Below are 26466 nucleotides of genomic sequence, written 5' to 3'. Positions count from 1 at the left end.
AGACTCTGATACATCACAAATTATGCCGTTTTCAGCTTTGGAGATGTTTGCTTTCAGGCTGATGACTGTTTCTATCAATTCTGTCCCCTACACACCTAAATGTGCAATGCACATATACTCCATGCTAATCCTCCTGTGTCTTCCAGGCAGTGTGGGGCCACAGAATGATCTTTATCAACTGGTGCAAGATTTATGAAATTTTCAAACTGGGAACAGGAGGTGTGTCAGTGATTTTTTTCCCCTTCTCCATTAAGATAAGCAACATTTATTACCTCTTTGTGGTCGCCTCTTGATATTAGCCAATCTCAAGTGGGCTATTTGCATCCAGGGAAGCTGCACCATTGTTTTGGTGATGTGTGGGCTCCCTTTGCCTGCATGTTTTTTTTAATCCTGAAGGGCAGGAAATCTGAACTGAGCTGCAAAAGGCTTGAGATGGGTGTTTATTCCTTCCCACCCATTAACAGTGTGGAGACACACTTTCTGTTCCAACCCAATGGAGTGCTGAATCCTTTGAGCGAGGCCTTCTGCCTGGAGGATGTCAGCTCTCAAAGTGTCAGCTCTCAAAGAGACTCGATGTCTCTTCTCTAAGGTCCCTGGAGAACAGAGGCTCAAGAACCCAGACTCATTAAAACTCTTGCTCAACAGAGATCGGTGTGACCAAGCTTGGGCCTGACACTCAGCCAGCAGAGCTCTGCCCAGCCCGGAAACAATGGGAAAGGAGATTATTTCCAGGAAGAGAGCAGATCATATTTCCAGCTGCTCTCTTGAAACAATAGTGCTGGTTAAGCAGTTTCAAAAGCCATCAGGCATCTCAAAGGAAAGAGGACTGGAATAAAACCAGTTTCTTTAATTAACTTCATAATTGTACAAATGAATTGGATACACCATCTGTCCCCCTTACTCTCACACCTTGTTCGTAGCCTACCTAAGGGATATATTTTTTTAAAAAAAATCATTCACAATTTAAGATTGTTGGGTTTTCACTATTTTTTGCCTTGTGAAATGCTCATAACTCATAACTTGGAAATTCTACCTTTTTTAGACTACAACTTCTAGAATCCCCTAGTCAGCCTGGCCACGGAATATTTCTAAGGTCTGTTCATGACCTATGTTAATCTTAGCCATGTAAAGAAATTTGTTTTCTCTGTCTCCCTTCCTGTTTCCCCCTCTCCTGCCAGGCCTCTTTCTTCACAATTCTTTTAAATGATTTTCTGGAATGGTTCCCAGTGTTCCCAGTACAAAGTCATCTTACACAACACCCCCCACTTTCAACAGAAGGCTATGCTCTCCAACTTCAGCTACTGATTTTAGGACAAGGTGTCACTGTAATCCCCTTAACCCTAGTTTTGGATTTGACCATGTTTCTCCTCTATTATCATCCCTTCACTGGCTCCCCTTCCCCTTCCATATTCAGTATAAGCTTTTGTTGTTGACTTTTAAAGCCCTGCATGGGCTGGCCCCTCCTTATTTATCTGAACTTCTTTCTCCTCACATTCCCACTTGTACCCTCAAGGCCTGCTCTCCCAGCCTAGGATTTCCACTGGCCCTTCCTGGATTTGTCCCTACTCACTTGCTGTCCCTCACTCCTGGAACCTCCTTCCCCATGAACATGGGTCATCACTTCTTTAACCATTTTCAAAACTGAGTTGAAGACTATATTATTCAGGGAAGCATTCCCAGGCATTGTGTCATTGTTTTCTGACTGTTATTTGATATTTGCTTGATATTGGATATTTGATGTTTTTAATTTGTTGCTTGCTTATTTTATCTAATGTTATCTTGTATTATTATCTATTGTTTTATATGTATTTTGTTATTATCCTGTAGAATGTATGCCATTGGCAGGTTTCATTTTTTTATTGTATGTACAGCACTGTGTAAATCTACAGTGCTATATAAATAAAGTTTAATAATAATAATAATAATAATAATAATAATAGTTTAGTGAAACTACAGAATTCTTTATCTCATAATGGTAGAACCCTGAGTCATCCAGAGAAGTTCAGTGGTGGGAGATGCAGGACAGATACAAAGAGTACTTTTTGCATAGTGCACAATTACAATGTAGAATTTGACACCACACGTTGCAGTGATGGCCACCAATTTAAATGGCTTTAAAGGAGGATGAAACAAATTATTGGAGGATGTGCCTACTAGACTATATATAAGTTCCAGCATTCAACGGAGTGTGCTGAAGGACATGGGTAAGAAGGTGCTATTGCACTCATATCTTGATTGTGGGCTTCCAGTAAAGCAGCGGGTCAGGAATGTGAGAACAAAACAGTGCACTGAATAGGGTATGGAACTATTCTAGCAAGGCTCTTCTTGTGTTCTTATCTCTGTCCCAGATACTGGGATCTACTACAGTAGGTGCTTTTTTGTAAGACTCTGATTTCAGGGCAGAGATTAATAAAAGAAGAAGAAGAAAGATGTAGTAGTAGTAGTAGTGAGACTAGATGTCATAATATTGTCACTTGTTACAGGAAATCATCAGGTATGGGTATACTCTTGTGAAATCAATTGATAGGCCCCAAATCTGGAAATATTTGGTGTTGAGTGAAATCTAAACAGACCCAAAGGAAATGCATAGTGACTGTAGTTTAAGGGTAGGCTGAGTGCACCATCCCAGGTGCTGTTGGTCAACAATGGCATCCAAAGCAGTCTTTTGATGTCTTATTTAGCTACACAATAACTTAGAAGACTCTCCTGCAATCTTTCCTACCAGATGTGTTGGACTGTAGCTCCCACAATTCCTGGATGGCATAGGAATTGTAGTCCCACAGTTGAATGGCACCAGGACATCTATCTTAGAAGAAGAAATAGCACCTGTAGGATTGCATTTTGCCCACTTCTGTTCTAGTTGAAGGCACATATTCTCAGCCTACATGAAACACAGTGTTCCAATCTATCTAGAACATCCTCTAAATATCAGGAAGTGGATTCACTAGAGTTTTCATCATGCTTTCTCTCTTTTGTCTCTTTCAGAGGATGTGAACTTGGTCCCAGGAGACCAGCGCTGGATTGGAGCATGGTGGCTGGGACTTCTCATTGCCTCTGGCTGTTTGCTGCTTACTTCTATTCCCTATTTCTTCTTCCCCCGATATATGCTTAAAGGAAGGGTAAGCTTTGATTGCTGGAGTGGAATAATCCTTCTGAATGGCAACCACTAAGAGAGTAATCAAATAGCAGAACATATCTTCTGTAGAGATTAAAGCTGGACTTCGGAAAAGTGATTTTCCAAACTCCTGGATGCTTTCCTTCCCAACTAGCATGGTCTGGCTATGTTGGCTAGGGCATTCTGGGAGTTGTAGTCCAAAAGGTGCCTTGAATCCCATCTTGGGAGAAAGGCAGGGTATAAATTCAGTAAATGAATGAATGCTCCTTTTCCATGTTTAGCCACTAGATCTTAAAAAGAAGAACCGCTTTTGGAGAACTTCAGTTGCTGATGCACAAGGAGAAAGTCTTCATTACTATCCTTTTGCTGAGTGGAAAACTCTCCTGAGTGGTCTCTGCATGGGGCAGGATACTCCGGGAGCAGCCCAGAGCATCCTGGCCCTGACATCTCCCCCTGTTACCTATTGTGACATTGGGTGACTGTTTGCAAATAAATCCTACTGTGCCACCCAGCGCAGCCATTACACTAGTGTCACTCTGAGGTCGGAACAAGGTACCCAGCATCAATGACATGACTTGGCACCTTGTTCTGACCTGAGAGTGAGTGACATGCTGCTGCTGCCCCCACTACACTGGACAGCAAAACAGCATTGCAATGGAAGGCTCCAAATTTTCTGGGAAGATCTGGAACAGATAGTAAGGTGGTTTTTTTACTCTTTTTAAAGAAGAGTATACTCCAGGGTTGGTGCTGAATGGACCAGACATTGTCCAGACTATTTGCACCAGTGTCGGGGCTTGGCACCTGCATTGTACTACCTGCTGAGCAGACAGGGGGAGGCCATTTATTTGCCCTATGCAGACAGGGCCCTGGATGAGGCTATTTTTAATAAGGCATCTTAGCTGTTTGCCTCCTGCCTAGGCTGCAAGTTGCTGTGACTAAGAAATCCTTCTGGTGATCTTTATTTTCTCCTCTGAACATCATTTTGGGAGGTTATTAGTATTCCTTTCCATGGCAATGGGCATAGATGCTATTCTGATCATTACTGGATGGGGGGGGGGGCAGGAAATACAAGTGTGCGTGATTTTGCAACTTCAATTGAATGGCTACCTATATAGGACCTATATGCTGCAATTGCATTTTTATTGCACAAAGATTTCACAGTCAGTAGAAACACTGAGCTCTTCCAGACTGGTCTAAAAATATGTGACTTCTTGCAGTCTAATTCCTTGAGTTTTATTTCTTCTTGTCACTTCCAAATCCACTCATTTGGATCTTTGATGTGTTTTGTTTTTTTGTTTTTTTTTTGGGGGGGGGGGGGCTTGTAGTGATTTTTTAAATGCTCTAGACAGTTCTTCCAGCCAAATAAATAAATAAATTGGGACATAGTTTGTTGAAGTGGCCCTGTTAAATATTTTCTTTTCTCTTTTTTTAAAAAGTTATATTGCAAAACTGCCATTTCACTGATGCGCTCTAACTAGTTTTTTAAAAACAACAACACAACAACAACAGCAACAACAATTAAGGAACAAGGAAACCCCCCCCCCCCTTTTTTTTTTTCCTGGCATGTCTTGAACTTAAAAAGAAACCTACTTTGGGGGTGTGAATAAAATGTTCCAGCTGCTTCTAGGAATTGCCAAAAAAATAGTTCTGGACAATAGAAATGTCATTAGACATTTAAAAAACAAAAAACAAAACTGAGAGCCACAGCAACCAATATCACAACTTCTTGATACATTTGCCACATCTGGAGCAGCCCATCTATGACTTTAAGTCTTAAATGCTTCTGTGCATAAGGTTTTTGGAAGGTGGTAGCCATGCTGGAAGTTTGCCTCAGAAGATTGGGCTTGGTGACATGTTGGCATGCAAATGCAAAACTCCACCCAGTTTTGATCCATGAGGATCATGATTAAAACTGTGATTCCACCTTTTCTCTTATTACCCTCCATAGTAGCATAAAGCCCCACCAGGAAATAAGTTTTCCACTGTTCTTCTTTGCAGCACCCACAGGAGCCCAAGTAGAAGGGTTTTGGTGTGTTAAATGGCTCAAAGCAACTCCTAAAACATTTCAGTCAATTATAAACAGGGGAGAGGAAAGGAGTGAGGTCAGCCTTAGATTCCATTTGTACTGTCAAATCTCTTGGGTAAATTGGGAACAGAGGATTCAGCCTTGGTAGAAGCCAAATCAAACAAAATATATTTCAGGTGGGTGGGATGGCATTGTGCAATGGCTGGCACAGTGAATTTACTCAGACAGATGCACTGGTCCTTTTGTTTTCTTCCCTCATCCCTCCTTTTGTTCTGCTGGAGGAAGAGCACACATTCCACCCTATTACTCTGTTGACTGGATTGGGTGAAGCACAGGAGAGCCTGGGCATGCTTTTGTGTTGGGCCTGTCCTGGAATCTACATCCTGTTTCTTGTTCATTCTGTGTACTTGGGTATAATAGTTCCCAGGGCCCTCTTTCATCTGGACAAAATTCACAACTGTCATTCTTTGCTCTCCACCACTGTCATTCTGGTCAAATAAAACATTTCTCTTTCTTTCTCTCTTCCAGCATTTGGAATATGAGGTGGACATACTAAAGAAGATTGAGAAAACCAGGGCAGAGGAAGGCTCCTTGGTGGATTTTACTAAAAGTAAAATATTACTCTAAATTTCAGTATTCAGATTTGTTCTTTCTCCCCCCAAGCTTCTGCTGGAAAAAAATACAGGAACCCTTAGCATATGTAGCTGCCCTTTTCCTGGGATTTGTTTGAGATACCTTTCCTAATTCAATATGGTTTTGTTATTTAAATGTTCTTTTGAAAGCCTTGTAAACTTCAGGCTTGTGTATAGAACTCAGCACATATTTCCTGCACTTTAAATGCATCACATTTTATAGGAATGTGAGAACCTTGCCAGATAAGGCTATAGGCCATGACATGGAAATGTTATCTTTTTAGACTACAGCTCCCAAAATCGCATTGCCAGCATGGTTCCTTCTAGGAGATATAGTCCAAAAATGTAATTTTTCCAAGCTCACACATCTAGTCTAATCCTTTTTCCCACATTGGGCACCTGTCTGCCCCTTGGATGCCCACCAACTGGACATGAGGGCAAAAACCCTCTCCTGTTGCTCACCAGCAATTAGTCAAAGACATCATTCAGAGACATTCTTCTACTGCTCCTGAAGGTAACAATATAATCCTTATGACTCCTTGATAATCCTTGTAGTACCTTCCAATATAACACTCATGACTTCTTGATAATTATCTGTTTCTACAACAGATAATGTAAAGATAAATCTGACACAGCCTCTTTCTCCCTTAAGTGTATGCAAGGTAGCATTTGCTCTGCCTGGTTTCCTGCTGATTCCTTCTGCAACATTTTGATACCAGAGAGAATGGTTCCAACATATTTCCTCTCACCCTGAAACAAATTTGATTTGATTTTCACAGCTAGAGGCAAAAAGCAGGATTGCTGCATGTGAACACTTGTTTTTGCTCTTACATGGCTTCAGTTTGACTCTGATTTATGGCAATCTTATCCTAAAGTTTTCTTGCCCAGGTATGGATGATAACGATTACCATATATACTCAACTATAAGTCGACCTCATGTATAAGTCGAGGACAGGTTTTGGGGGCAAAATTATGGATTTTGTTGTGACCCTTGGATAAGTCAAGGGTAAAATGTAGGGATATACAACAAAGGATCTAAGGTATGAAGCAAAGAAAAGCAATGCCAAAGAACCTATGAAATTATGGCAGGCATAACTGTTTTGGCTCACACTAAAGGCTGGATGGAAGAGAGAGTAGAGGGAGGTCAGTGCTTCCAGGACAGATTGCACTCTTGCTTTTCAGGGGATGGTTTCCTTTTAAATATAGTATTTACATAGTTAAGGTATAGTACTTACATTGACCCATGGATAAGTCGACCTAGGTTTTTGGGGTTAATTGTTTGACTAAAATTTCTAGACTTATACATGAGTATATACAGTAAGTTGTTTGGTTGTATCATTCCAGTATGTAGTGAAGGTTTTTTTCATCTACTCTTGTCTCCCTATGTTTTTGTTTTGATCTAGATAATGTATTGTTTTTAAAAAAACACTTTATTACTAGAAAGAGATATATTAGTAACTGATGATGTAGTGGGAAAGAATATTCTACTGCAAATGAGATGTGTAATAAAATGGTAAAGCCCTATCTGTCTAACCATCCAGCATGCCACTCAGTGCATGTATTCATTCACTTGCGGTGGAATAGGTCCCAAAGTCTGGATAAATTACCTTTTTTGGACTACCATGTCAGCAAAGCATCATTGCTACTGGTCCATGCTAGCCAGGATATTCCAAACCTTTCAGTTTTCCAAGCTTTAGGAGCCATTGATTCAGACTGTGACCCTTGCTTTAAGGCAATGGTCCCCAAACTTTGGCACTCCAGATGTTTTAAACTTCAGGTCCCAGAAGTCCTAGCCAACTTGACCAATGATCAGGAATTCTGGGAGCTGCAGTGTAAAACATCTGGAGGACCAAAGTTGGGAGCCATGAAGGCTGGGACACAAGGAAGCTTCATGGAATTTTGTTCTCCTTGGTCCAGGCACTCCAGGCATATTAACTTGGCATCTTGCTCTACTGTGTTTGTTTCCAGAATTCCCACGAGGCTTCCTAAAGCTGTTCTTCAACCCACTCTTCATGTTGCTGGTCTTGGCCCAGTGTAGCTTTTCCTCTGTTATTGCCGGCCTCTCTACTTTCCTGAACAAATACTTGGAGAAACAGTTTGGTACCACTTCTTCTTATGCAAACTTTCTCATTGGTGAGTGAATTGTAATGGCTCTGAACTAAACAGGGCTAAGAACAAAATTCAGTTTTCTCTAGGCCATTTATAAAATCAACTTCATTCCCTTTCTGATACAGGTTTTGCTTGTAGTAATAGAGCACTGTCTCTCATTACTGAAGATGGATGCCTCATTATTTCTCCTTCTTTCTACCCTTTGCAGGAGCTGTGAACTTGCCTGCAGCGGCTCTCGGAATGCTCTTTGGAGGTCTCATCATGAAGCGATTTGGTTTCTCCCTCAAAGCCATTCCACGATTCTCCATTGTTGTGCTACTCCTGTCCACACTGTGCTGCCTCCCTCTCTTCTTTATGGGCTGTTCCACACAGAAAGTGGCTGGAGTTTATCCAGCCAGGTAATAATGCTCCACTCTTCATAAGCACTTTATAGAAAACAAGAACTTGGATTAGTTAACCTTCAAACTGTAGACCTTCATACAAATATTTCCATGCCCACTTTAATTGCCTTCTCTAAATTATATCCCCCTTTTTCATTTTGTTTTAATTCTGTAATTAATTAATTAGACTAATTATCTATTTAAGTATTTCATGAGCAACATAATAGCATGACCAGCACTAACATGGATTACAATGTAGTGTTCGCTAGACAAAGGATGTTCAGTTTTCAGATCGCCAAAGGAAGGGGCCTGTTTATGAATATTTGGATCTCACACACTGAAATACCCCTACTTGCTTTGTGTTCTCAAATTCACCATAGCATTCACAGTTTTTATAAATGCTTGCATGAACTTCAGTTGCACCAAACATGTACGTAGCTCTACATCCCAGTGAAACCTGCTGGTCAGAGTAGGGCAGGGGGTCTGATTCTAAAATTTCCAAGTGAGACTAAAGCTTGGGTTCCTTCTGGGAAAAAGTCAGCATACAAATGAAATAAAAATAAACAAACAAACAAACAAATAAATAAATAAATAAATAAAATCAACCATTGGCCACTGCATTCTGCTTGGTTGGGGGGGGGGGCGGTTCTCTAGCAGAACGATATCATGCAAAGCAGCATTAAGTTATGAAATTCCTTGTCAGAAGGAGGTAGCTACAGCTGCTGGTGTAGATGGGTTTAAAAGTGAATTAAAAATATTCATAGAGGAATAAGATTCTCAGAAACTGTCAGCCAGAAACCACCAGATTTGAAAACTTTCTGTCAATGAATAGAAATTGCCAGAGAACAACAACATGGTGGAACTATGACCTTCAAGCTCTGATTATGGACTTTTCAGAGGTGTCTGGTTGACCACTACTGCGTCCAATACACCAGCCCTGAGACAGAACAGCAAATGGGACACTGCCTCCCCCAAGGTGCATAATACCCCAAGCTAATCATGTTATTTTGGCACATGAGATAAGAAATTTCATATGCACCATTCCCTGCTCCTGACTGTAAAAAATGGTAAATATCTCTCTTATTTTAAACTAAAAAATATTTTAATAAATATCTTCATTTTTAAGAATAAAATATTTAACTTAATAAAATATATATTATTTTACTATAATAATAAAATAAAATTATTTTAATATAATAAATAGTACAAATAATAAATATACTTTAAATATCTGGAGGAGTATCAAACTACAGGAGAAGAGACTTTACATAAACGTTAAGAAGAGCTTTCTGATGGTGAGAGCTGTTCAACAGTGGAATACAATGAATCAGAATGTGATGGAGTCTCCGTCTTTGGAAGTTTTAAAACAGATGCTGGATGTCCATATGTCAGGAGTACTTTGAATGTGTCTTCTTACATGGTAGGGGTTGGACAGGATAGGCCTTGAGGTCTCTTCCAATTCTATGATTCTAGATTAGAAGATGGAATGAACTTGTTTTCTGCTGCAGTGGAGACTACAACAGGAACCAATGGATTCACATTACAAGAAAAGGGATTATACCTAAACATTAGGAAATTTTTCAGCAATGGAGTGGGTAGTGAACTTTCCTTCTTTGGAAGTCTTCAAACTGAGTTTGGATGGGCATCTTTCAGAGGTAGAGTCAGCTCTCTTTTTAATGGTTTGCTTCTGGACATTCTGCTATTTTTACAGATCTAAATTAGAGTCATATATCACACTTCTGAACCCTAGTCTGCTCTTTCAACCACTCCTGCTGCTTTTTTCTTTCAGTTGATTCATCACACTGGGTGTGTTTTTTCTTTCCGCGTGCTGGGGGTGGAGCTTCCACCCTCCGGGGCAGGGCCGCATGCCGGGGGCGGAGCTTCCACCCTCCGGGGGCCAGGCCTCCCCATCTTTGCTGGCCCCTGACGGGGCCCCAGGCCCCGTCAGAGACCGGCAAAAAAGCTGGTGGGGGCCACCAGCGCTGGAGGGCCCCCTGGAGGGCCCCAGTGATGGCATCAGGCCTCCCAGAGGCCCCCTGCCGTCCCTCGGAGCCCTCCTGGAGGGCCCCAGGGATGGCAAAGGGCCCCCCAGAGGCCCCCTGCCGCCCTCGGAGCCCTCCTGGAGGGCCCCAGGGACTGCAAAGGGTCCCCCAGAGGCCCCCTGTCGCCCTCGGAGCCCTCCTGGAGGGCCCCAGGAAGGGCAAAGGGCCCCCCAGAGGCCCCCTGCCGCCCTCGGAGCCCTCCTGGAGGGCCCCAGGGACGGCAAAGGGCCCCCCAGAGGCCCCAGCCGCCCTCGGAGCCCTCCTGGAGGGCCCCAGGGATGGCAGCAGGCCCCCCAGAGGCCCCCTGCCACCCTCGGAGCCCTCCTGGAGGGCCCCAGGGACTGCAGCAGGCCCCGCAGAGGCCCCCTGCCGCCCTCGGAGCCCTCCTGTAGGGCCCCAGGGACAGCAGCGGGACCCCCAGAGGCCCCCTGCCACTCTCGGAGTCCTCCTGGAGGGCCCCAGGGAAGGCAGCGGGGCCCCCAGAGGCCCCCTGCCGCCCTCGGAGCCCTGCTGGAGGGCCCCAGGGATGGGAGCGGGCCTCCTAGAGGCCCCCTGCCACCCTCAGAGCCCTGCTGGAGGGCCCCAGGGACGGCAGCGGGCCTCCTAAAGGCCCGCCGCCGCTGCCGCCGCTCTGGGCACCGCCATTTTGGGCGGCAAAATGGCGGCGAGGTCGCGCGAGATTTCGCCGCCATTTGGGGCAAAAAAATGGCAGCGCCCATAGCCCTAGAGGCCGCTATGGGCGCCGCCATTTTTTCGCCCAAAATGGCGGCGCCCAGAGCAGCGAAAAGCCGTGACGGGCGGCTGCAGTGGCAGTGGCGGCAACAACAGCCAGGGGCCAGGCGGCAGTCCTCCGCGGGCCGCATCCGGCCCGCGGGCCGGAGGTTGCCGACCCCTGCATTAGACCATAAGGTAAACATGAGTCAACAGTGTGATGCAGCAGTTTAAAAGGCCAATATGACCTAGGCTGGATCAATAGGAATGTAGTGTCTAGATCAAGAGAAGTAACAGTGCCACTCTTCTGCTGTAGTGAAGCCTCACCTGGAATTGTTTACAGTTCTGGGCACCGCAATTTAAGAAGGATGTTGACAGGCTGGAATGTGTCCAGAGCAGGGTAACCAAACTATTGAAAGGTCTGGAAGCTGTGCCCTATGAGGAGCAGTTTAGGGAGCTGGGTATGTTTAGCCTAAGGAAGAGAAGGTTGAGGGGTGACGTCATAGCCATGTTTAAATATTTGAAGGGATGTCATATTGAGGATGGAATAAGCTTGTTCTCTGCTGCTGTAGACACTAGGACACAGAGCAGTGGATTCAAAGTACCAGAAAAGAGATTCTACCTAAACATTAGGAAAAACTTCCTGAAAGTAAGAACTGTTCAACAGTGGAATATACTGCCTAGGAGTATAATGGAGTCTCATTCTTTGGAAGTTTTTGAATAAAGGCCAGATGGCCATCTGTCGAGAGTGCTTTGATAGTACACAGCAGTGGGTTGGACTGGTTGGCCCTTGTGGTCTCTTCCAAGTCTATTATTCTATGATTCTATAAACTGAAAGTTTTCCCTCCAGTAGATTACTCAAAATATCAAATTGCTTTCTACCAGAAGTGGGGAATGTTTTGTTTGCATGTATGTGTGAGTGTTAGAAGTGTTAGGAAGACAACTTGCTCCCTCGATCCCTGTCCCTCATGGCTAGCGGCTCAGGGGGGAACGGTAGTAACTTCTATGTTACACTGTATAATTAATACATCATTGAGGGATGGGCAATTTCCATCTAGTTTAAAATTGGCCATTGTAAAACCTTTACTAAAAAAAGCCCTCCCTTGACCCCCTGATGCATAATAATTATCGGCCAGTATCGCTATTGCCATTTTTAGGGAAGGTGATCGAGAGGGCAGTTGCAATCCAGCTTCAATCGATCTTGGATGAAACGGATTATCTAGATCCATTTCAAACCGGCTTTCAGGCAGGTTACAGGGTTGAGACTGCCATGGTCTCCCTGGTCGATGATCTCCGTCTGGGCATGGACAGGGGTAGCGTGTCCCTGTTAGTGCTCTTGGACATCTCAGCGGCTTTCGATACCATAGACCATGGTATCCTTCTGGAGCACCTAGTGGAGCTGGGAATCGGAGGCACTGCGCTCCAGTGGTTCCGATCCTATCTCTCTGGGAGGTTCCAGATGGTGCAGCTGGGGGACGTGTGCTCCAACAAGAGGGCCCTTACATCTGGGGTCCCTCAAGGAGCCATCCTGTCCCCCATGCTCTTTAACATTTACATGAAACCGCTGGGAGAGATCATCCGGAGGCATGGGGCGCGGGGTTATCAGTACACTGATGACACCCAAATAGTCTTCTCTATGTCTCCGACTGATTCAGTGACCAAGGATGGCATCTCTCCTCTCGTTGCCTGTCTGGAGTCGGTAATGGGCTGGATGAGGGAAAACAGACTCAGCCTGAATCCAGAGAAAACTGAAGTACTCGTGATAGGCTCCCCTGGCCCAGGGATGGCGGTGGTTCCACCTGTTCTGAACGGGATCACGCTTCCCGTGAAGGACTCAGTACACAGTCTGGGCGTGCTCCTTGATTCGTCGCTCCACCTTACATCTCAGGTGGATGCGACGGTCAGGAGCACCTGTTATCAGCTTAGGCTGATACGCCAGCTGCGTCCCTACCTGGGCCAGGGGGACCCTGAAACGGTAGTACATGATCTGGTAACCTCTCGTTTGGATTTCTGCAATGCGCTCTACATGGGGCAACCCTTGTACCATACCCGGAAGCTGCAACTGGTGCAGAATATGGTGGCAAGACTGATCACTAATACACCTAGGACCAGTCACATAACACCGGTCCTTAAAGACCTTCATTGGCTGCCTATTCGCTTCCGGGCGCAATACAAGGTGTTGGTTATTACCTATAAAGCCCTAAATGGCTTGGACCCAGGGTACTTGGAGGACCGCCTCTCTCCGTACAATCCGCCCCGCACACTCAGATCGACCGGGAAGCAATTGTTAAGGGTTCCAGAGGTTAGATTAGCTACTACCACCAGGAGGGCCTTTTCTACTTCGGCCCCCATCCTCTGGAACTCGCTTCCCGACGAGCTCTGCTCGGCCACCTCACTGAACCAATTTAAGAAGGGGTTAAAAACACATCTTTTCAAGCAGGCATACCCCTGACTCCTGACTCCTGACACCCGATGTGTCCCCCCCCCCCCCCCCGGTCAGCATTGTTGAGCTGGCATGAGATGTGGTTTTATCTGTGGTTTTATTGTGTAATGTTGGTGCTTATGTTGTTTTATACTGATGGTTTTTATATTGTACATGTAAATGTTGTTAACCGCTTTGATTTGAAGAAAAGCGGAATATAAATAAAAATTTTATTTATTATTATTATTAATGATTGTGACCAACTTTACTAAAAAAAAACACTTTTGGACTAGTAAACTAGATTTTAGGATTGCAACGGCCCAAGAATAACAGACTGTGAAACTGAGGTTAATCACACAATGCATTCAAGAAACCATTGTATCTAATTTCACTTGATTTTCTCTCCCTTTCTCCTTTTCTGACATCTAGTTCCCAAGAAAAGGACCAGTGCAGCCAACAATGCTCCTGCTCCAAGCATCTCTTTCATCCAATCTGTGGAGACAATGGTGTGGAGTACCTCTCCCCCTGCCATGCTGGTTGCGCCAATTTTTTCTCTAATTCTTCCACACCCAAGATTGTGGTAAGTAGCATCACTGGGAACATTGGGGGCTTGAAAGTTTAGGTGTAGTTTTAATGGCCACTAGTTTATCTTTATGGGGTCATGTTTAAGGAGTGTTCAGCTTTATCCAGCATAGCTAATGGTGAAGAATCAAATCAGCAGAAACAGAAAAGTTAAATTTTGGAGTACAACTCCCAGACTATCCTGGATGGCATGGCTAATAAGAGTAGTAGTACAATGTAACTTTCACCATCTCTGCCTTGAAGTCTAGTGCCATCAGGAGAGGCTAAAGTTGCCCACTCCACTCTGCACTGGCCAGTTATAGCTTTCCAATGACTCAGAGAGAGGCATTTTAACCTGCTAGCTGATATTTTAAATGGAAATGTCAAGAATCAGACATAAAGCCTTCTTACAAAGAACATGTTGGACTAATGAGCAATGGTCGTGAGATGAACTTACTGTGTTTCTCCAACTAGATCTACACAAACTGCTCCTGTATTGATGCCAAGAATGGACAGTCCTCAGCAAGGACTGGATCATGTCCACTGAGCTGTGCCCACCTGCTACTGCCTGTTATATTCCTCATCTCATTCGCTGCACTGATTGCCTGCCTGTGTCACAATCCTCTGTACATGATGGTGCTACGGTAAGGAAGGCCTAAGTCAGGGTAGACAACTGTGGCAAGTCTGGGGGCCGCTTTTCTGGTCACAATGCCACGCTACCAGTTAGAAGTTGCACAGACTGCCAAAAACGCCACAAAAACACCCAGAAGTCATCTGCTTCTGGTTTTGAAAAAAAATGATATTTTAAAATAATAAACCATGCTGGGGCAAGGGGTGCAAGCTATTTAAAGGGGGAATTGCTGCACCTGGACGAAGGGGCAGAAAGGGTAGTCTGAAGTTGCTGAGGGCCTTGTAAACTGCTTTGGGGGCAATGTGTATTCTCAGGACTGCATTTTGATGTTTCCTGCTCCTGGCCTAGTGTTCATCACACTGCATATGAATATACAAGTACACCTTCATGAATGAAGGAAATGTGTTCCTGGGCATTACTCCTTTTAACAGAAAATTTGGTACCAGAGGCAGAAATAACATGGAAATAATATATATTTCAGCAAACTAGTTATCCAAAATCTAATAGTTTGTTGTTTACTTTGTGCTTCAAGTTGTTTCCATCACTATGCAAATGTGAAATCATGCAACCAGGTCTGGTAACTCTTGCATAAGTAAACCAAAGCATTTTAAATCTTCTAAACACTACTTGAAAGATTCTTCCAAAATATATGCAAGGATTATTAACCAATCTCCACATTTCTTAGAATTTCCATTTTGGTGACCAGACTTATAGAACTACACTTTTTTAATTTGCTAGGACTAGCTGGTGAAACAAACTTATCTTTTTCCACCTTTCTCTCTGTTTTACTTTCCATGCATGCTCAATAAGGGATTCTGGAGGTATCTGCTCTCTACCTGCCTGTTGTAGGCAGGCCCACACAGCTACAGTAGAAATAACCTACTTTCCCAGCTCAAGCTTTATTGTATTGTTTACAATACAATACAGTAAAGTCCTCCTCTATCATCCCAATGTCAGTGTTGCTAAAATAACAGCCAGTTAGAAAGTGGACAGAGAGGAAGAAAGAGTATTGAATGGGCATAAAAAGAATGTGTAAGGTGTTTCTTTGTTAAAGGCTTTGCAAACCTCATCTGTTCTTTAGGGAATTCACAGGCTTTTGTATTTTTTGTTTATTTTTTCACTCATTCCTATCTGTTTCTCACCATAAAATTATAGCATAAACATGGAAATAGAAATAAATGCACAAAGTCTGCAAGCACTGAACAATAACTTTGTAAGCTCACTGAAACAGAAGAGAATAACTGAAATCACAAATGTATATATTTATGTCTTTTAACATCCTCTGAAAGATTAGGAACATGTGGCTTTGGCTGGCCTCTCTGGGAAGATCATTTTACTATTTCAGTACTGCCATTGTGAAGGAGCTGGTTTATGAACTTTTCTGCATAGCTATAGCCTGAAGCAAAAAAGTGCTGTTTTGGAGCATTTAGATGACATGGCTGAAAGCTGCACTGATGACATGCTGCCAGGAAAATACCAGACCAAAAGTTCTGCTTCCAGTAGCCCAGTTCAGGACAATGGTGGCGGCCTGGATCGGGACCGAGCACATGCAGTCACCACGATCCCAACACGAACAGAGCTGGCATGGGCCTGCTGTGGTCCTTTTGGCCCATCTGCTTCAGGCCAACATTAAAGATAGTCCACCTTTTAGCCTCACTTCTTGCATGTAATAGAAACACAAAATATATGCAGACATCTTAGCTTTCCTGCAGAACCTCTGAGCCCAATGTCTTGGATGTATGATAAGCTGTATTTTTACCCTATACAGGGTGGTGAACTATGAAGAAAAGTCATTTGCCATTGGAATCCAGTTCCTGTTGATGAGATTGATTGGTGAGTGCCAGTCTGAGGCTATGACCCTAAGCATACTTACATCAGGGCAGGGATTGTTATTGTTTTATTATTAATATTTATTTATAGAGTGCTGTAAAGTTTGCACAGTGTTTTACATAGTAAGGGTAAAAAAAAGAATAAAAACCTGCTAAGCGGCGTACAATCTAAAACAACAACAAATGTTGGACAAATTTGTCATGTTCAGTTCTGCTCACTTTCCCATTTTTCAAGAATTAAATTCATTCTAGCCTGTTTTCATATCTGTTTGCATTTTTGACATTAAAAGTTGCAAACTTTTACTTCACTTGTCTCTTAATGTTCATATTTTTAGGCACTCTTCCTAATGCACACTTTTCCTTATGCATGTAATTTCCTCTGGTATAATGTATTTCTGTGCTCTTCCCTTAATAAGTACATTTATGTGAACATTTTCCCCTATTGCATGCATTTTTATGCACATTTTTACTTGTGAAATTGGCAGAATTATAGAATTGGCAAAAATGTGACCATACAACTGCATTGCCTTTTGTTAAATCACAGTATAACTTGAACCCATTTCTTATTCAGACCGTGAGCCAGGAAGTGTAATTTCCCCAGCTGACCAAATCCTTTGTATCCTTATTTGGATGCCTTGGCAAATTACATTATCAGGATTCTTAGTACTTAGGATACTATCATTGAAATGTTTGAAAGGTTAGCAAAGGAGGGAGGCCGCACAGCAGAGCTCCTACAAGATCTCGTCATTTCGATACCATCATACTTCTAATGATGTTATCAAGCCTGCATTGGGATTCAGCTTTGCCACTGGCCTCAAAGCTATTTTATAATTAGGGCAGGAGGGGAGACTTCATTTGCCAATCTGAAATCCAAAGGAAGCTTTAAAAAAAATTGATGTGCAGAGTTATATAGAAAAGGTAGTGGTGTGAATGTGTATTTTAAAGAAATTATAAATTAATTTTAATTAATTGTTTAATTATTTAAACAAATCACTGTCCATGAATCTGAATTGATATCTGAATTGGCCTTTAAATTAAACAAGTCACCATTCCTAAAAATGAACTGATATCTACATTGGTTGAAGGGACCGGCTTTTTACACCTGCTAATTCACATAAACAGTCTTTCCTGCACCCCTGCTCAGATGAAGGCTCAGCTCCTTGTTTCCCTGGAGACAAAGACCAGGAAAGGAAGTTCCATATTGAATGTTTCTCCACAAGGTTTCTGTGTACTCAGACCTAAATGTACAAAATGTAGGCTGTGCTTTGAGGCCTCACCTTTTTCTTTTTTCTTTGCTCTGAAGCCTGGTTGCCAGCTCCTGCTCTGTTTGGTTTTCTCATCGACACCTCATGCATCTGGTGGAGCAAAAGATGTAACAAGAGTGGTGGATCATGTTTTTACTATGACAATAACTTCCTCCGTAGCAGGTAAATCGTCTATGCAGTTTCTGTTGAGTTAAAGCAAGGAATTTATTCACTTAATATATTAGAATGTTCATGAAAATCTCATTATTAATACCAGCCTTTGTTGGCCACATTCATATCTCAATCTGTACATCCCCCAAGGAGCTGAGGTATGCATATGCATTTACCAAGGGATGAGAACATATAGGACATCTGCAGCTCTGGCAGAGGATTTGGTGGTCCTAAATGGCCACTTGACTTTATGAGGTTGTTGTTGTTGTTGTTGTTGTTTTAAATTGGCTTTAAAATGCTGTTCTAGTGTTATTTCAGCCCCACCCCAAACCACTTGAAAATTACTGGGAAGTGACATTTTCTAAAATGACAGTAGTGTGGTTTTTATCGATTCAGGCAAAAATGGCCCTCAGGCTACACAAATGTGCTTGCCCCTGGTTTATCCCATCTTGTCCTCTGAAAAACTTGGGAAAGTAGATTAATCTGAGTTGGAATGTCTTCTGTGTAGGAGTTTTCTTACTGTGCTTGAGAGTCCCAAATGCAAGTTTGCTGCACTAACATTTATTCCACCCTCCAAAAAGTGCAGAGTAGACCTAAAAATTAATCATTGGTTGAGTGAAAGGGTAAGCAGAAGAATTCTTGGTTTCTAGTGTGGCTTGTGTGTGTATTGGGTGGCAAGGTAGCAATTTATTCCCCTTTCAGCATACATATTGATGCTGTTACCCTTGCAGGTGGCTGCTTCTCAAAGGAAGTTGCTTGATGCCAGATCTCTACCACACACTCTGATTCCCTACTGTGCTAATCCATGTGTGCAACTCTATCACACTGAGCCTTTAGGCTGCAATTTAAAAGAAAAACTCCAGACCTAAAACTACTGCATGATGATTTCCCTTTCTGTTGGAGTCCCAATTATTTAGGCTCCTGGGGCCATGTGCATGAATATGTCTCTTGGCATACTCTTATACTCAGAATGTTTTTTTTTTTCCTTTGCTTGTGAAAATCTTTTGAGAAGGACTTACTGTGACTGTGATCTAGGGCCAGGCTTCCATGTCTAGGAATTCCCCCTGAACCAACACCCAGAAAACCTTCCAGATCTTCCCCTTTCTCTAGAAGAGAATATCACTCCCCAGGCCCTGCTTTTATCCAGAAGAATGTTGCAGAGTATTTTATATTATGCAGATGAATGTCTACCAAGCCAAAGATTAATACAGTACTTTTATTTATTGAATGTGCATATATCCATTGTCAAAATCCCAGTGAGAAAACCTCCCCAACCCCATTCTTTATTCATGTTTATCTGGCTTTGGGATATTTGGACTGCCATCACAGAGATGCAGCCTTCTTTCTTTGCCTCTTGGGGCAGGCAGCTGTTTTTTCTCCTACCTGCCTGTCCAGAGAAGCACTTGCTTTGGCCTCTAAGTTTTTAACCCAGCATATTCTGCAAAGTCTTCATTGATGGAGGTCAAGGAAGTGAGGTTCTCTGAAAGGGAATCCTAGTGTATCAAGTATAGAAGGGCTCTAGCAGCAATGGACTATAGACTTGCCCAAGTGGGTTTAAACTCATTCAGTCCAGTTGGGAGAGGTGAAAAATTGCCCACCACTAAACATAATAGTTTCCAGGAGTGGCCTGTAAATGTAGAGGAACTAACAAGTACCAGACGTAGATGCTTGGGACAGGAGCTATCACTGCCATCTTTCATATAGACATGAGGGAAAAGGGAGCATCAGAGATCTTGGAACTGTTCCTGGTGTTCATTTGTTTGTTTTTCCCTGAAGCAAATATCCCTCTGATGGACCAAGAGAGTTTTAGTGATATGGAAAAGAATTCTGAATCTGAGACCCTTTCACATTATACAATTGTAGCACTATGACTAAACTTTAACTGCCCTGGCTGCATCCTATGGCATTGTGGGAATTTGATGAGACACTAGATGAGTTCTCTGGCACAGAGCTTTAAACCTTCTTTCCTAAACTACAAATCCCAAGATGCCTTAAAAATACTGATTTGTTTGACAATAACTATAAAATCAAATGAAAAGAAATTAAAAAGGGCTTACAGGCGTGAGACAAATTAGTGTCACATCGAGGCCATTGAAATGATGGACCTACCAAAAATGAACTTTCTGTTTCAAACAATTCCAATTTTGAATAGTGATACATCCATAAAAGAGTGGCTAAAAGATATTTGAAATTTTATTTGGAATAATAAAAAGGCAAGAATAAATTAGAAAACTGTGACATGACAACGAGAAGAAGGAGGAGGAGGCATGCCAGACTTGGACCTCTACTACCAAGCAAATGTATTAAATTGGTTGACAGACTGGATCTGGTTGGAAAACAGAGAATTGCTTAATTTTGAGGTGTTTAACAGTAGGCTTGGATGGCACAGATATATTTGGTATGCAAAAACAAAGGTTCATAGTGAGCTTTGACAACATGTGATCAGGTGATCTCTTTTAAAGATCAGGGGGAGGGATCAAAAAGAAAATATATAGGAAGATTCCTCTATGGATCTCAACACATAAAGCTTGCATTGGTAGATGGAAATCGCTTGATAAATGATTGACCTACAAAGACATACTTTTTAAAACTGAAAATGACAAGTATGAATTGAAACCAATAGAAGACTTAACTCAGTTGGATCCTAAGATGCATTGGTTCCTATATATTCAATTAAAGGAGAGATTTAAAATGGAAATTAAGACAGAAGAGATAGGTGAAGATTCTTCGGAATTTGATAAACTTCATTTCAGTAAGGAAAGTAAAAGAACATCAAAAATCTACACATTTCTACAAAACTATGAACAAGAGCAAGACCTTATATCCAATGTGATGATTAAGTGGGCATCCAATTGTGGACAAAGTATAGATTTCAAAAGCTGGAAGTATGCAAGGAAAAAATCAAAGAAATTCACACAGTCCCAAAATCTAAGAGAGAACTATTGGAAAATGGAACAGGAATGGTATTTGACTGCAAACAGATTTGCAAAGATTTATAAGAAGGATTCTGATTTATGTTGGAAATGTCAGTCAGCCAGAGGGACTTGGTTTCACGTATGCTGGTGCTGTCCAAAGTTGAAAAAATATTGGAAACAAGTCCACATATTGATTGAGAAGATGTTACAAATAAAAAATGAAATGAGGTCTGAAATATATTTATTGAATATGTTAAACAAAATTTCTCCCAACATTGAAAAGAAATATCGGCAAGTCTTACTATATTTAATATCGGCAGCCAGAATGATAATAGCACAATATTGGAAAAGACAGGAAATGCCTGAGATAGATGACTGGTTATTAAAACTCTTGCAAATTATAGAAATTGATAAATTGACTTCCCTTTTAAATCATAAGGATATAGATGCAATTGAGAGAGAATGGTTTCAAATTATGGAATATTGCAAAAGAAAGTGGTTGTAAGATGCAGGAACTTTTATAATGTTATATACAATATATGAGCAAATAAATTACATTACTATTTTAAGATAGAAAATGTTCTAGGAGGACTGTGTTTTAAAATGTAAGTTATATTTAAAATCAGGAATGGAGATGACGAGTAGATTAGGGACATGATAGTGGAGAAGGAAGTCACTTAGTAGAACTGGGGGGGGGGGGGGTTATATTTTATATTTTTAAAATATATAATCGCCTGTTAATTATGTGATGAATATGTTTTTATATATATTTTAAAAATTTAATAAATAAGATTTTTTAAAATCCCAAGATGCCTAAGGATGGAACCATGGCAGTTAAAATGGAATCATAGTGCTATAATTATGTATAGTGCACCTGTGCCACACGCAGCTTTCAGCTTACGCTGAAGCCATGCAGCAGTAGAATGAATGGTGCATGTGCCGCCATATCTGAGCCACATTATATTGAATTGGGTTGAGCATACACATTTTTCGGCTTTGCGGGGGGTCTGGAACAGATCTGCCACATAAGATAAGGCTCCACTGTAATATGAAAGGATCTTCTATGAATATTCTTACATAAAGAGTTTCATATCACCAAGTCCACCCCTAAGCAAGGCTCTTTTCTCACCCAGAAACTCCTTTCACAGTCAGCAGAAGTCTAGGTCCTCTTCCTAGATGAGATATTTAGGTTTTGTGGACTCCAAGAAACATCAGGGGTTATCTCAGGATGAGAGGATAAATGAGAAGCCAGGCTGGGTCAGGAAGTGAGGCACAGTGTGATGTAATGGCTAAAGTGCTGAACTGTGAATCGGGAGATCCAGGTCCATGTCTCCACTGTCATGAAATACAGAGAGTGATCTTGAACCAGTCACTCTCTCAGCCTGATCTCCCTCACAAGACTGATGTGAGGATATGGGGAGCATGGATGCTGCCTTAAGCTCATTGAAGGGAAGTTGGGATATAAATATGAGGCATATAAGCCCTCCAGATATCCAATCCACTGGATCCTATTACTATCATAGTCTCATCCTTGAGAACATGGTTTGTTATTGTGAGTACTATTCTGAACAAACTGACTTTGCATTTCCACTCAGAATCTGTTCTGTTAGAATTTCACCATGTAACTGGGTATCTTTTTCCCCTTTCTTTTTTCTTGGCAGGTACTTAGGTCTCCAAGTGGGTTACAAAATTGTTGGGATTCTTCTGTTATCCCTCATCAGCTGGAAGCTGACAAAGAAAAAGGAATACAGTGTCCAAGACAAAGCTGCTGGCCTGGTGTAGCTCTGTACTGCAAGATCCAGCTGGAATGCCATTTTGTACCATATCTGTATTTACTTAACAGTACTTTGCCCTTGTGGCTTCTCCTTTTATTTTATTTTATTTTATTTTATTTTATTTTATTTTATTTTATTTTATTTTATTTTATTTTATATAATAAGGGAACAATATCATTTTAGCAGCTGAATATAGAACTCTGGCATTATCAGCTTCCACACCATGTAGTCAAGCTAAATGGACTCATCTTTGTTCATAAATGGAAAAAAAGCAGGACTTCTGATGACAAGTATCTAATCAGTGTTAAAAGACTTGGTGCAGCATCCTCATATCTCAAGAGAAATTCACCCTGAACTGAAAGATTGCACAGAGCTAGGAAAAAGACCCCCCAACGTGCTATGGCCATGCTGTCACTTTTGGGATTCCATTTCTGTTTTCCACAGCTATCCTGACATGCTGAGGAAGTGGATAGTATTCCTGTTGTTGTTCTTCCTTCTCTTAATGGATAGGTCAAATAGTCGGGGGGAAAGGCAGCCAAATCTCTTGAGAAACATTGGACCTCTGGAAATGGTGAATGAAAACTGTTAAGCGTGAGATGGTTTAGAAGTTTGCTGAGGAGGGAGTAGTCCTGCTTACAAACAATTCCTTGTACTGACTAAGTTGATCCAGTGTGTTGTATTGTATCCAGGTTAACCAGGGATAGGAAACCTACCATCCTCCAAGTGTTTTGGATTGTGATTCCCAGGGTTCCTGGCCACTGGCCATGGTGGATGGAGTTTATGGGAGTTGTAGTCCAAAATATCAGGATGACACTACAATTGTCTTTCCTGGGCCAAGGCATGGAATCAGAGAAGGAGATGAGGTTGTAACAGCTCAGCCTGCCCTGACTTTCATGCCTTCTCTTCTCATCTATTACACAGGTCAGAGTGGACATAAGCTCCACTTATTGTATAAAGTTAGTGTTTGTGATATATTGAATTTTTAAATAAAAGCCATTTTCCAGTTTCTTCATACCATTTTATTGATTTTTTTCAAAGGTATCAACTCACTAATATTCTTCTTGCCTTCAGATCTGTTGCTATAGTGACACCATGTCTAATGCTGGAATTCAGTGAAAGGTGCTGATCAGCATTTGCATTCATTGAATCTTTTACAAAATATATTAATTTGTTCCAAAGTAAAAAAAAAAAAAGTCTCATGGCCATGTTGGTGAAAGATCTCATTTTGTATTTTATTTTTAAAATGAAAATGTTTGATTACGTGCACAATTGGTGAGCGTAAGAAGAGCTTTTTGTGACTGCAGAAATCTATCTAACTAAACATTATAAAGATGCTCTTTGGCTAATGGTACATAGAGTGTGTTCTTTGGCTGCAAGAAGTTAGTTCCAAGAGGTTGCACTGTTAGCTTTTTAAAAAGATGTTAAGGGTCCTTTCACACTATGCAATTATAGCACTTTGATGCCACTTTTATTGCCATGGCTCCACCCTATGGGATTCTGTGATTTATAGGGCCCAAACAGACAAACCAAAATAAAGCTGCTTCGGGTCACTTTGGAGGTATGCTGTAAGAGGCCGGAAGCTGCGCCAAAGCCATGCTCCAGTCCTAAGGACTGGAGTGCAGCTTTGGCACAGCTTCTGGCCTCTTAAGATGTGTGTGTCATTTAAACAGCATACCTCCAAAGTGACCCGAAGCAGCTTTATTTTGGCCTGTCTGTTCGGGCCCATAGTTTGGTGAGGCACTAAGCTCAGTGACCACACTACAAATACCTCTATAGCGTAAAGCCATGGCATTTAAAGTGGAATCAAAGTACAATAATTGTGTAGTATTCCAGCTTTCCCCAACCAGCATGGCCTTTGAAGGCACCGGACTCTATCCGGTGTGTCTCTCTGGCTTTGCTTCGCGAACGAAGATTCAGGAAAGACTCATCCTGTGCTTTGTGCAAGTGCGCTGGTGACTAAAAAGGCCAATCCGAGACAAACATGTCTGGTTGCAGAAAGCACAGTGGAAAGTCTCCTTGGGTGATGTTTCCGGGTTGTGGTTCTTTCTGCGTTGTCGTTTCTGTTCGAGACTCGTTCGCCGTGAGCTTTCGAAAAAGGCTGCAGCATCGTGGATAGTGCATCTCCATGCCTCCCAACGCGACACCAGGGCAGACCATTGTTGGTGATCAATTTGGCCAAGCCTGAGATGTTGTTTCAGGGAGTCCTTGTATCTCTTCTTTGGGGCACCCCTCTTACGCTGACCCGTGGCGAGTTCACCGTAGAATACTATTTTCGGGAGGCGATGGTCCTTCATCCTAGAAACGTGTCCTGCCCAGCGCAGCTGCGTCCTCAATAGCATGGCCTCAATGCTAGTGATCCCTGCTTGCTCAAGGACAGCAACATTTGTCACATAGTCAGTCCAGTGTATAGTTAGAATTGTGCATAAACAGCGCTGATGAAAGCGTTCAAGGAGTCGTAGGTGTTGGCGATAGGTGACCCATGTTTCAGACCCATAGAGGAGAATAGACAGTACAATGGCTCTATACACACTGATTTTTGTGCTTCGCCTCAAGTGTTTGTTACTCCAGACTCTTTTGTGAAGCCTTCTGAATACACTATATGCCTTTGCCAGTCTGTGATCGATCTCTTTATCAATCTTGGCATCTGAGGAGATGATGCTTCCCAGGTAGGTGAATTGCTGGACGGACTTAAGCACAGATGTGCCTACAGTGATGTGGGGATGGTAGTGTTCTTCCTGTGGTGCCGGCTGGTAGAGAACTTCTGTTTTCTTCAGACTGACTTCCAGTCCAAAGAGCTCTGCAGCTGTTGCAAAATAAGATGTTAGGCGCTGCAGAGCTGCTTCCGTATGGGCAACGAGGGCAGCATCGTCAGCAAAAAGCAGCTCACAGACTAGATAGTTTAGAGTCATAGTGCGGACCCTCAGGCAGCTTAAGTTAAACAGGCTACCATCAGTACGGTAGCGTATATAAATGCCATCTTCTTCTTTGAGATCTTCCTTAGCCCTTTGGAGCATCATGCTGAAGAAGATTGTAAATAGAGTTGGAGCGAGAACACAACCTTGTTTATTATTATTATTATTATTAACCTTTATTTATAAAGCGCTATAAATTTACACAGCGCTGTACATACAATCTTTTTAATTAGATGGTTCCCTGCCCTCAGGCTTACAATCTAAAAAGACATGACACAAAAAGAGAAGGGAGAGTGGTGGGGAAGGGGTTCCACACCATTAGTTACTAGAAAGGGCTAAAATCCGGTGTGTATATGTAACACAAAATGTTAAACTATCTAAGACCTTGCAGCAGAAGTTCTGGCTAATAATCTGATAGGAGAGCAAGCCTTAAGGAATTATTTCCACAAAAGCAAACTGGTTTTCCTGTTTGACTGACGGAGATGTGTAGGGTACTTACTCCAGTCCCTGGATTTCCTCCCTTAAGCAAAGAGTTGGCCTGGATCAAATGGTTTATAAGGCCCACTCCAACTTTTTGTGCTTATGGATAAAATCAGTTCACCACAAGGGTAAATCAAGGGTGAGGAACCTCTTTCAAGCATGAAGACAAAATTCAGTTTTAGAGAAGAGTTGCATTCCAGTGGCAGGCACAGCCAAAGGCAATTGGGTACGACCAAAAATTCCAATCTGTTTAGCTTAAAGCACTTGCTGACAATTATGGCAGTGTACAGACCACCCCTTTCCCCGACGGATCGGGGCCTCAGCTGCCACAGTGGCAGCCCCAAGGCCCCGATCCGCCGCTTTTCCAGGCCGCGGGGAAGTGGCAAAAGGCCACTTCCCCGCGGCCTGGAAAGGGATGTCCTTAGGGCTTCATGCCCCAAGGACACCCCGACAGCGACAAGGAAAAAAGAGGGGCCACTCGGCCCCTTTCTCTTTTGTGTCGCTGGCGCAG

At 42.4% G+C, this 26466-nt stretch overlaps 1 protein-coding gene across 6 annotated transcripts in view; it reads left to right on the top strand.

Moving 5' to 3' along the window:
• The window catches only part of SLCO2A1 (solute carrier organic anion transporter family member 2A1), a 99925-nt gene extending 76348 nt beyond the window's left edge, over positions 1-23577 (top strand). For all 6 annotated transcript variants that reach the window (XM_089509362.1, XM_089509358.1, XM_089509359.1 and 3 more), the window contains 9 exons: positions 2986-3119; positions 5670-5751; positions 7742-7906; positions 8091-8280; positions 13867-14017; positions 14473-14642; positions 16398-16462; positions 17762-17885; positions 22450-23577. In XM_089509362.1, the coding sequence (XP_089365488.1) occupies positions 2986-3119; positions 5670-5751; positions 7742-7906; positions 8091-8280; positions 13867-14017; positions 14473-14642; positions 16398-16462; positions 17762-17885; positions 22450-22570 (1202 nt within the window). In that variant the 3' untranslated portion in view covers positions 22571-23577. The remainder of the gene's footprint in view (positions 1-2985; positions 3120-5669; positions 5752-7741; positions 7907-8090; positions 8281-13866; positions 14018-14472; positions 14643-16397; positions 16463-17761; positions 17886-22449) is intronic.
• Positions 23578-26466: the final 2889 nt, after the last annotated feature.

The sequence above is a fragment of the Sceloporus occidentalis genome, unplaced genomic scaffold, assembly GCF_023333645.1.
Source record: "Sceloporus occidentalis isolate IW3139 unplaced genomic scaffold, rSceOcc1.0.p SCAF_2, whole genome shotgun sequence".
Taxonomy (NCBI): domain Eukaryota; kingdom Metazoa; phylum Chordata; class Lepidosauria; order Squamata; family Phrynosomatidae; genus Sceloporus; species Sceloporus occidentalis.
The sequence above is the reverse complement of the archived record's forward strand: the minus strand, read 5'-3'. Positions and strand labels throughout refer to the sequence as shown.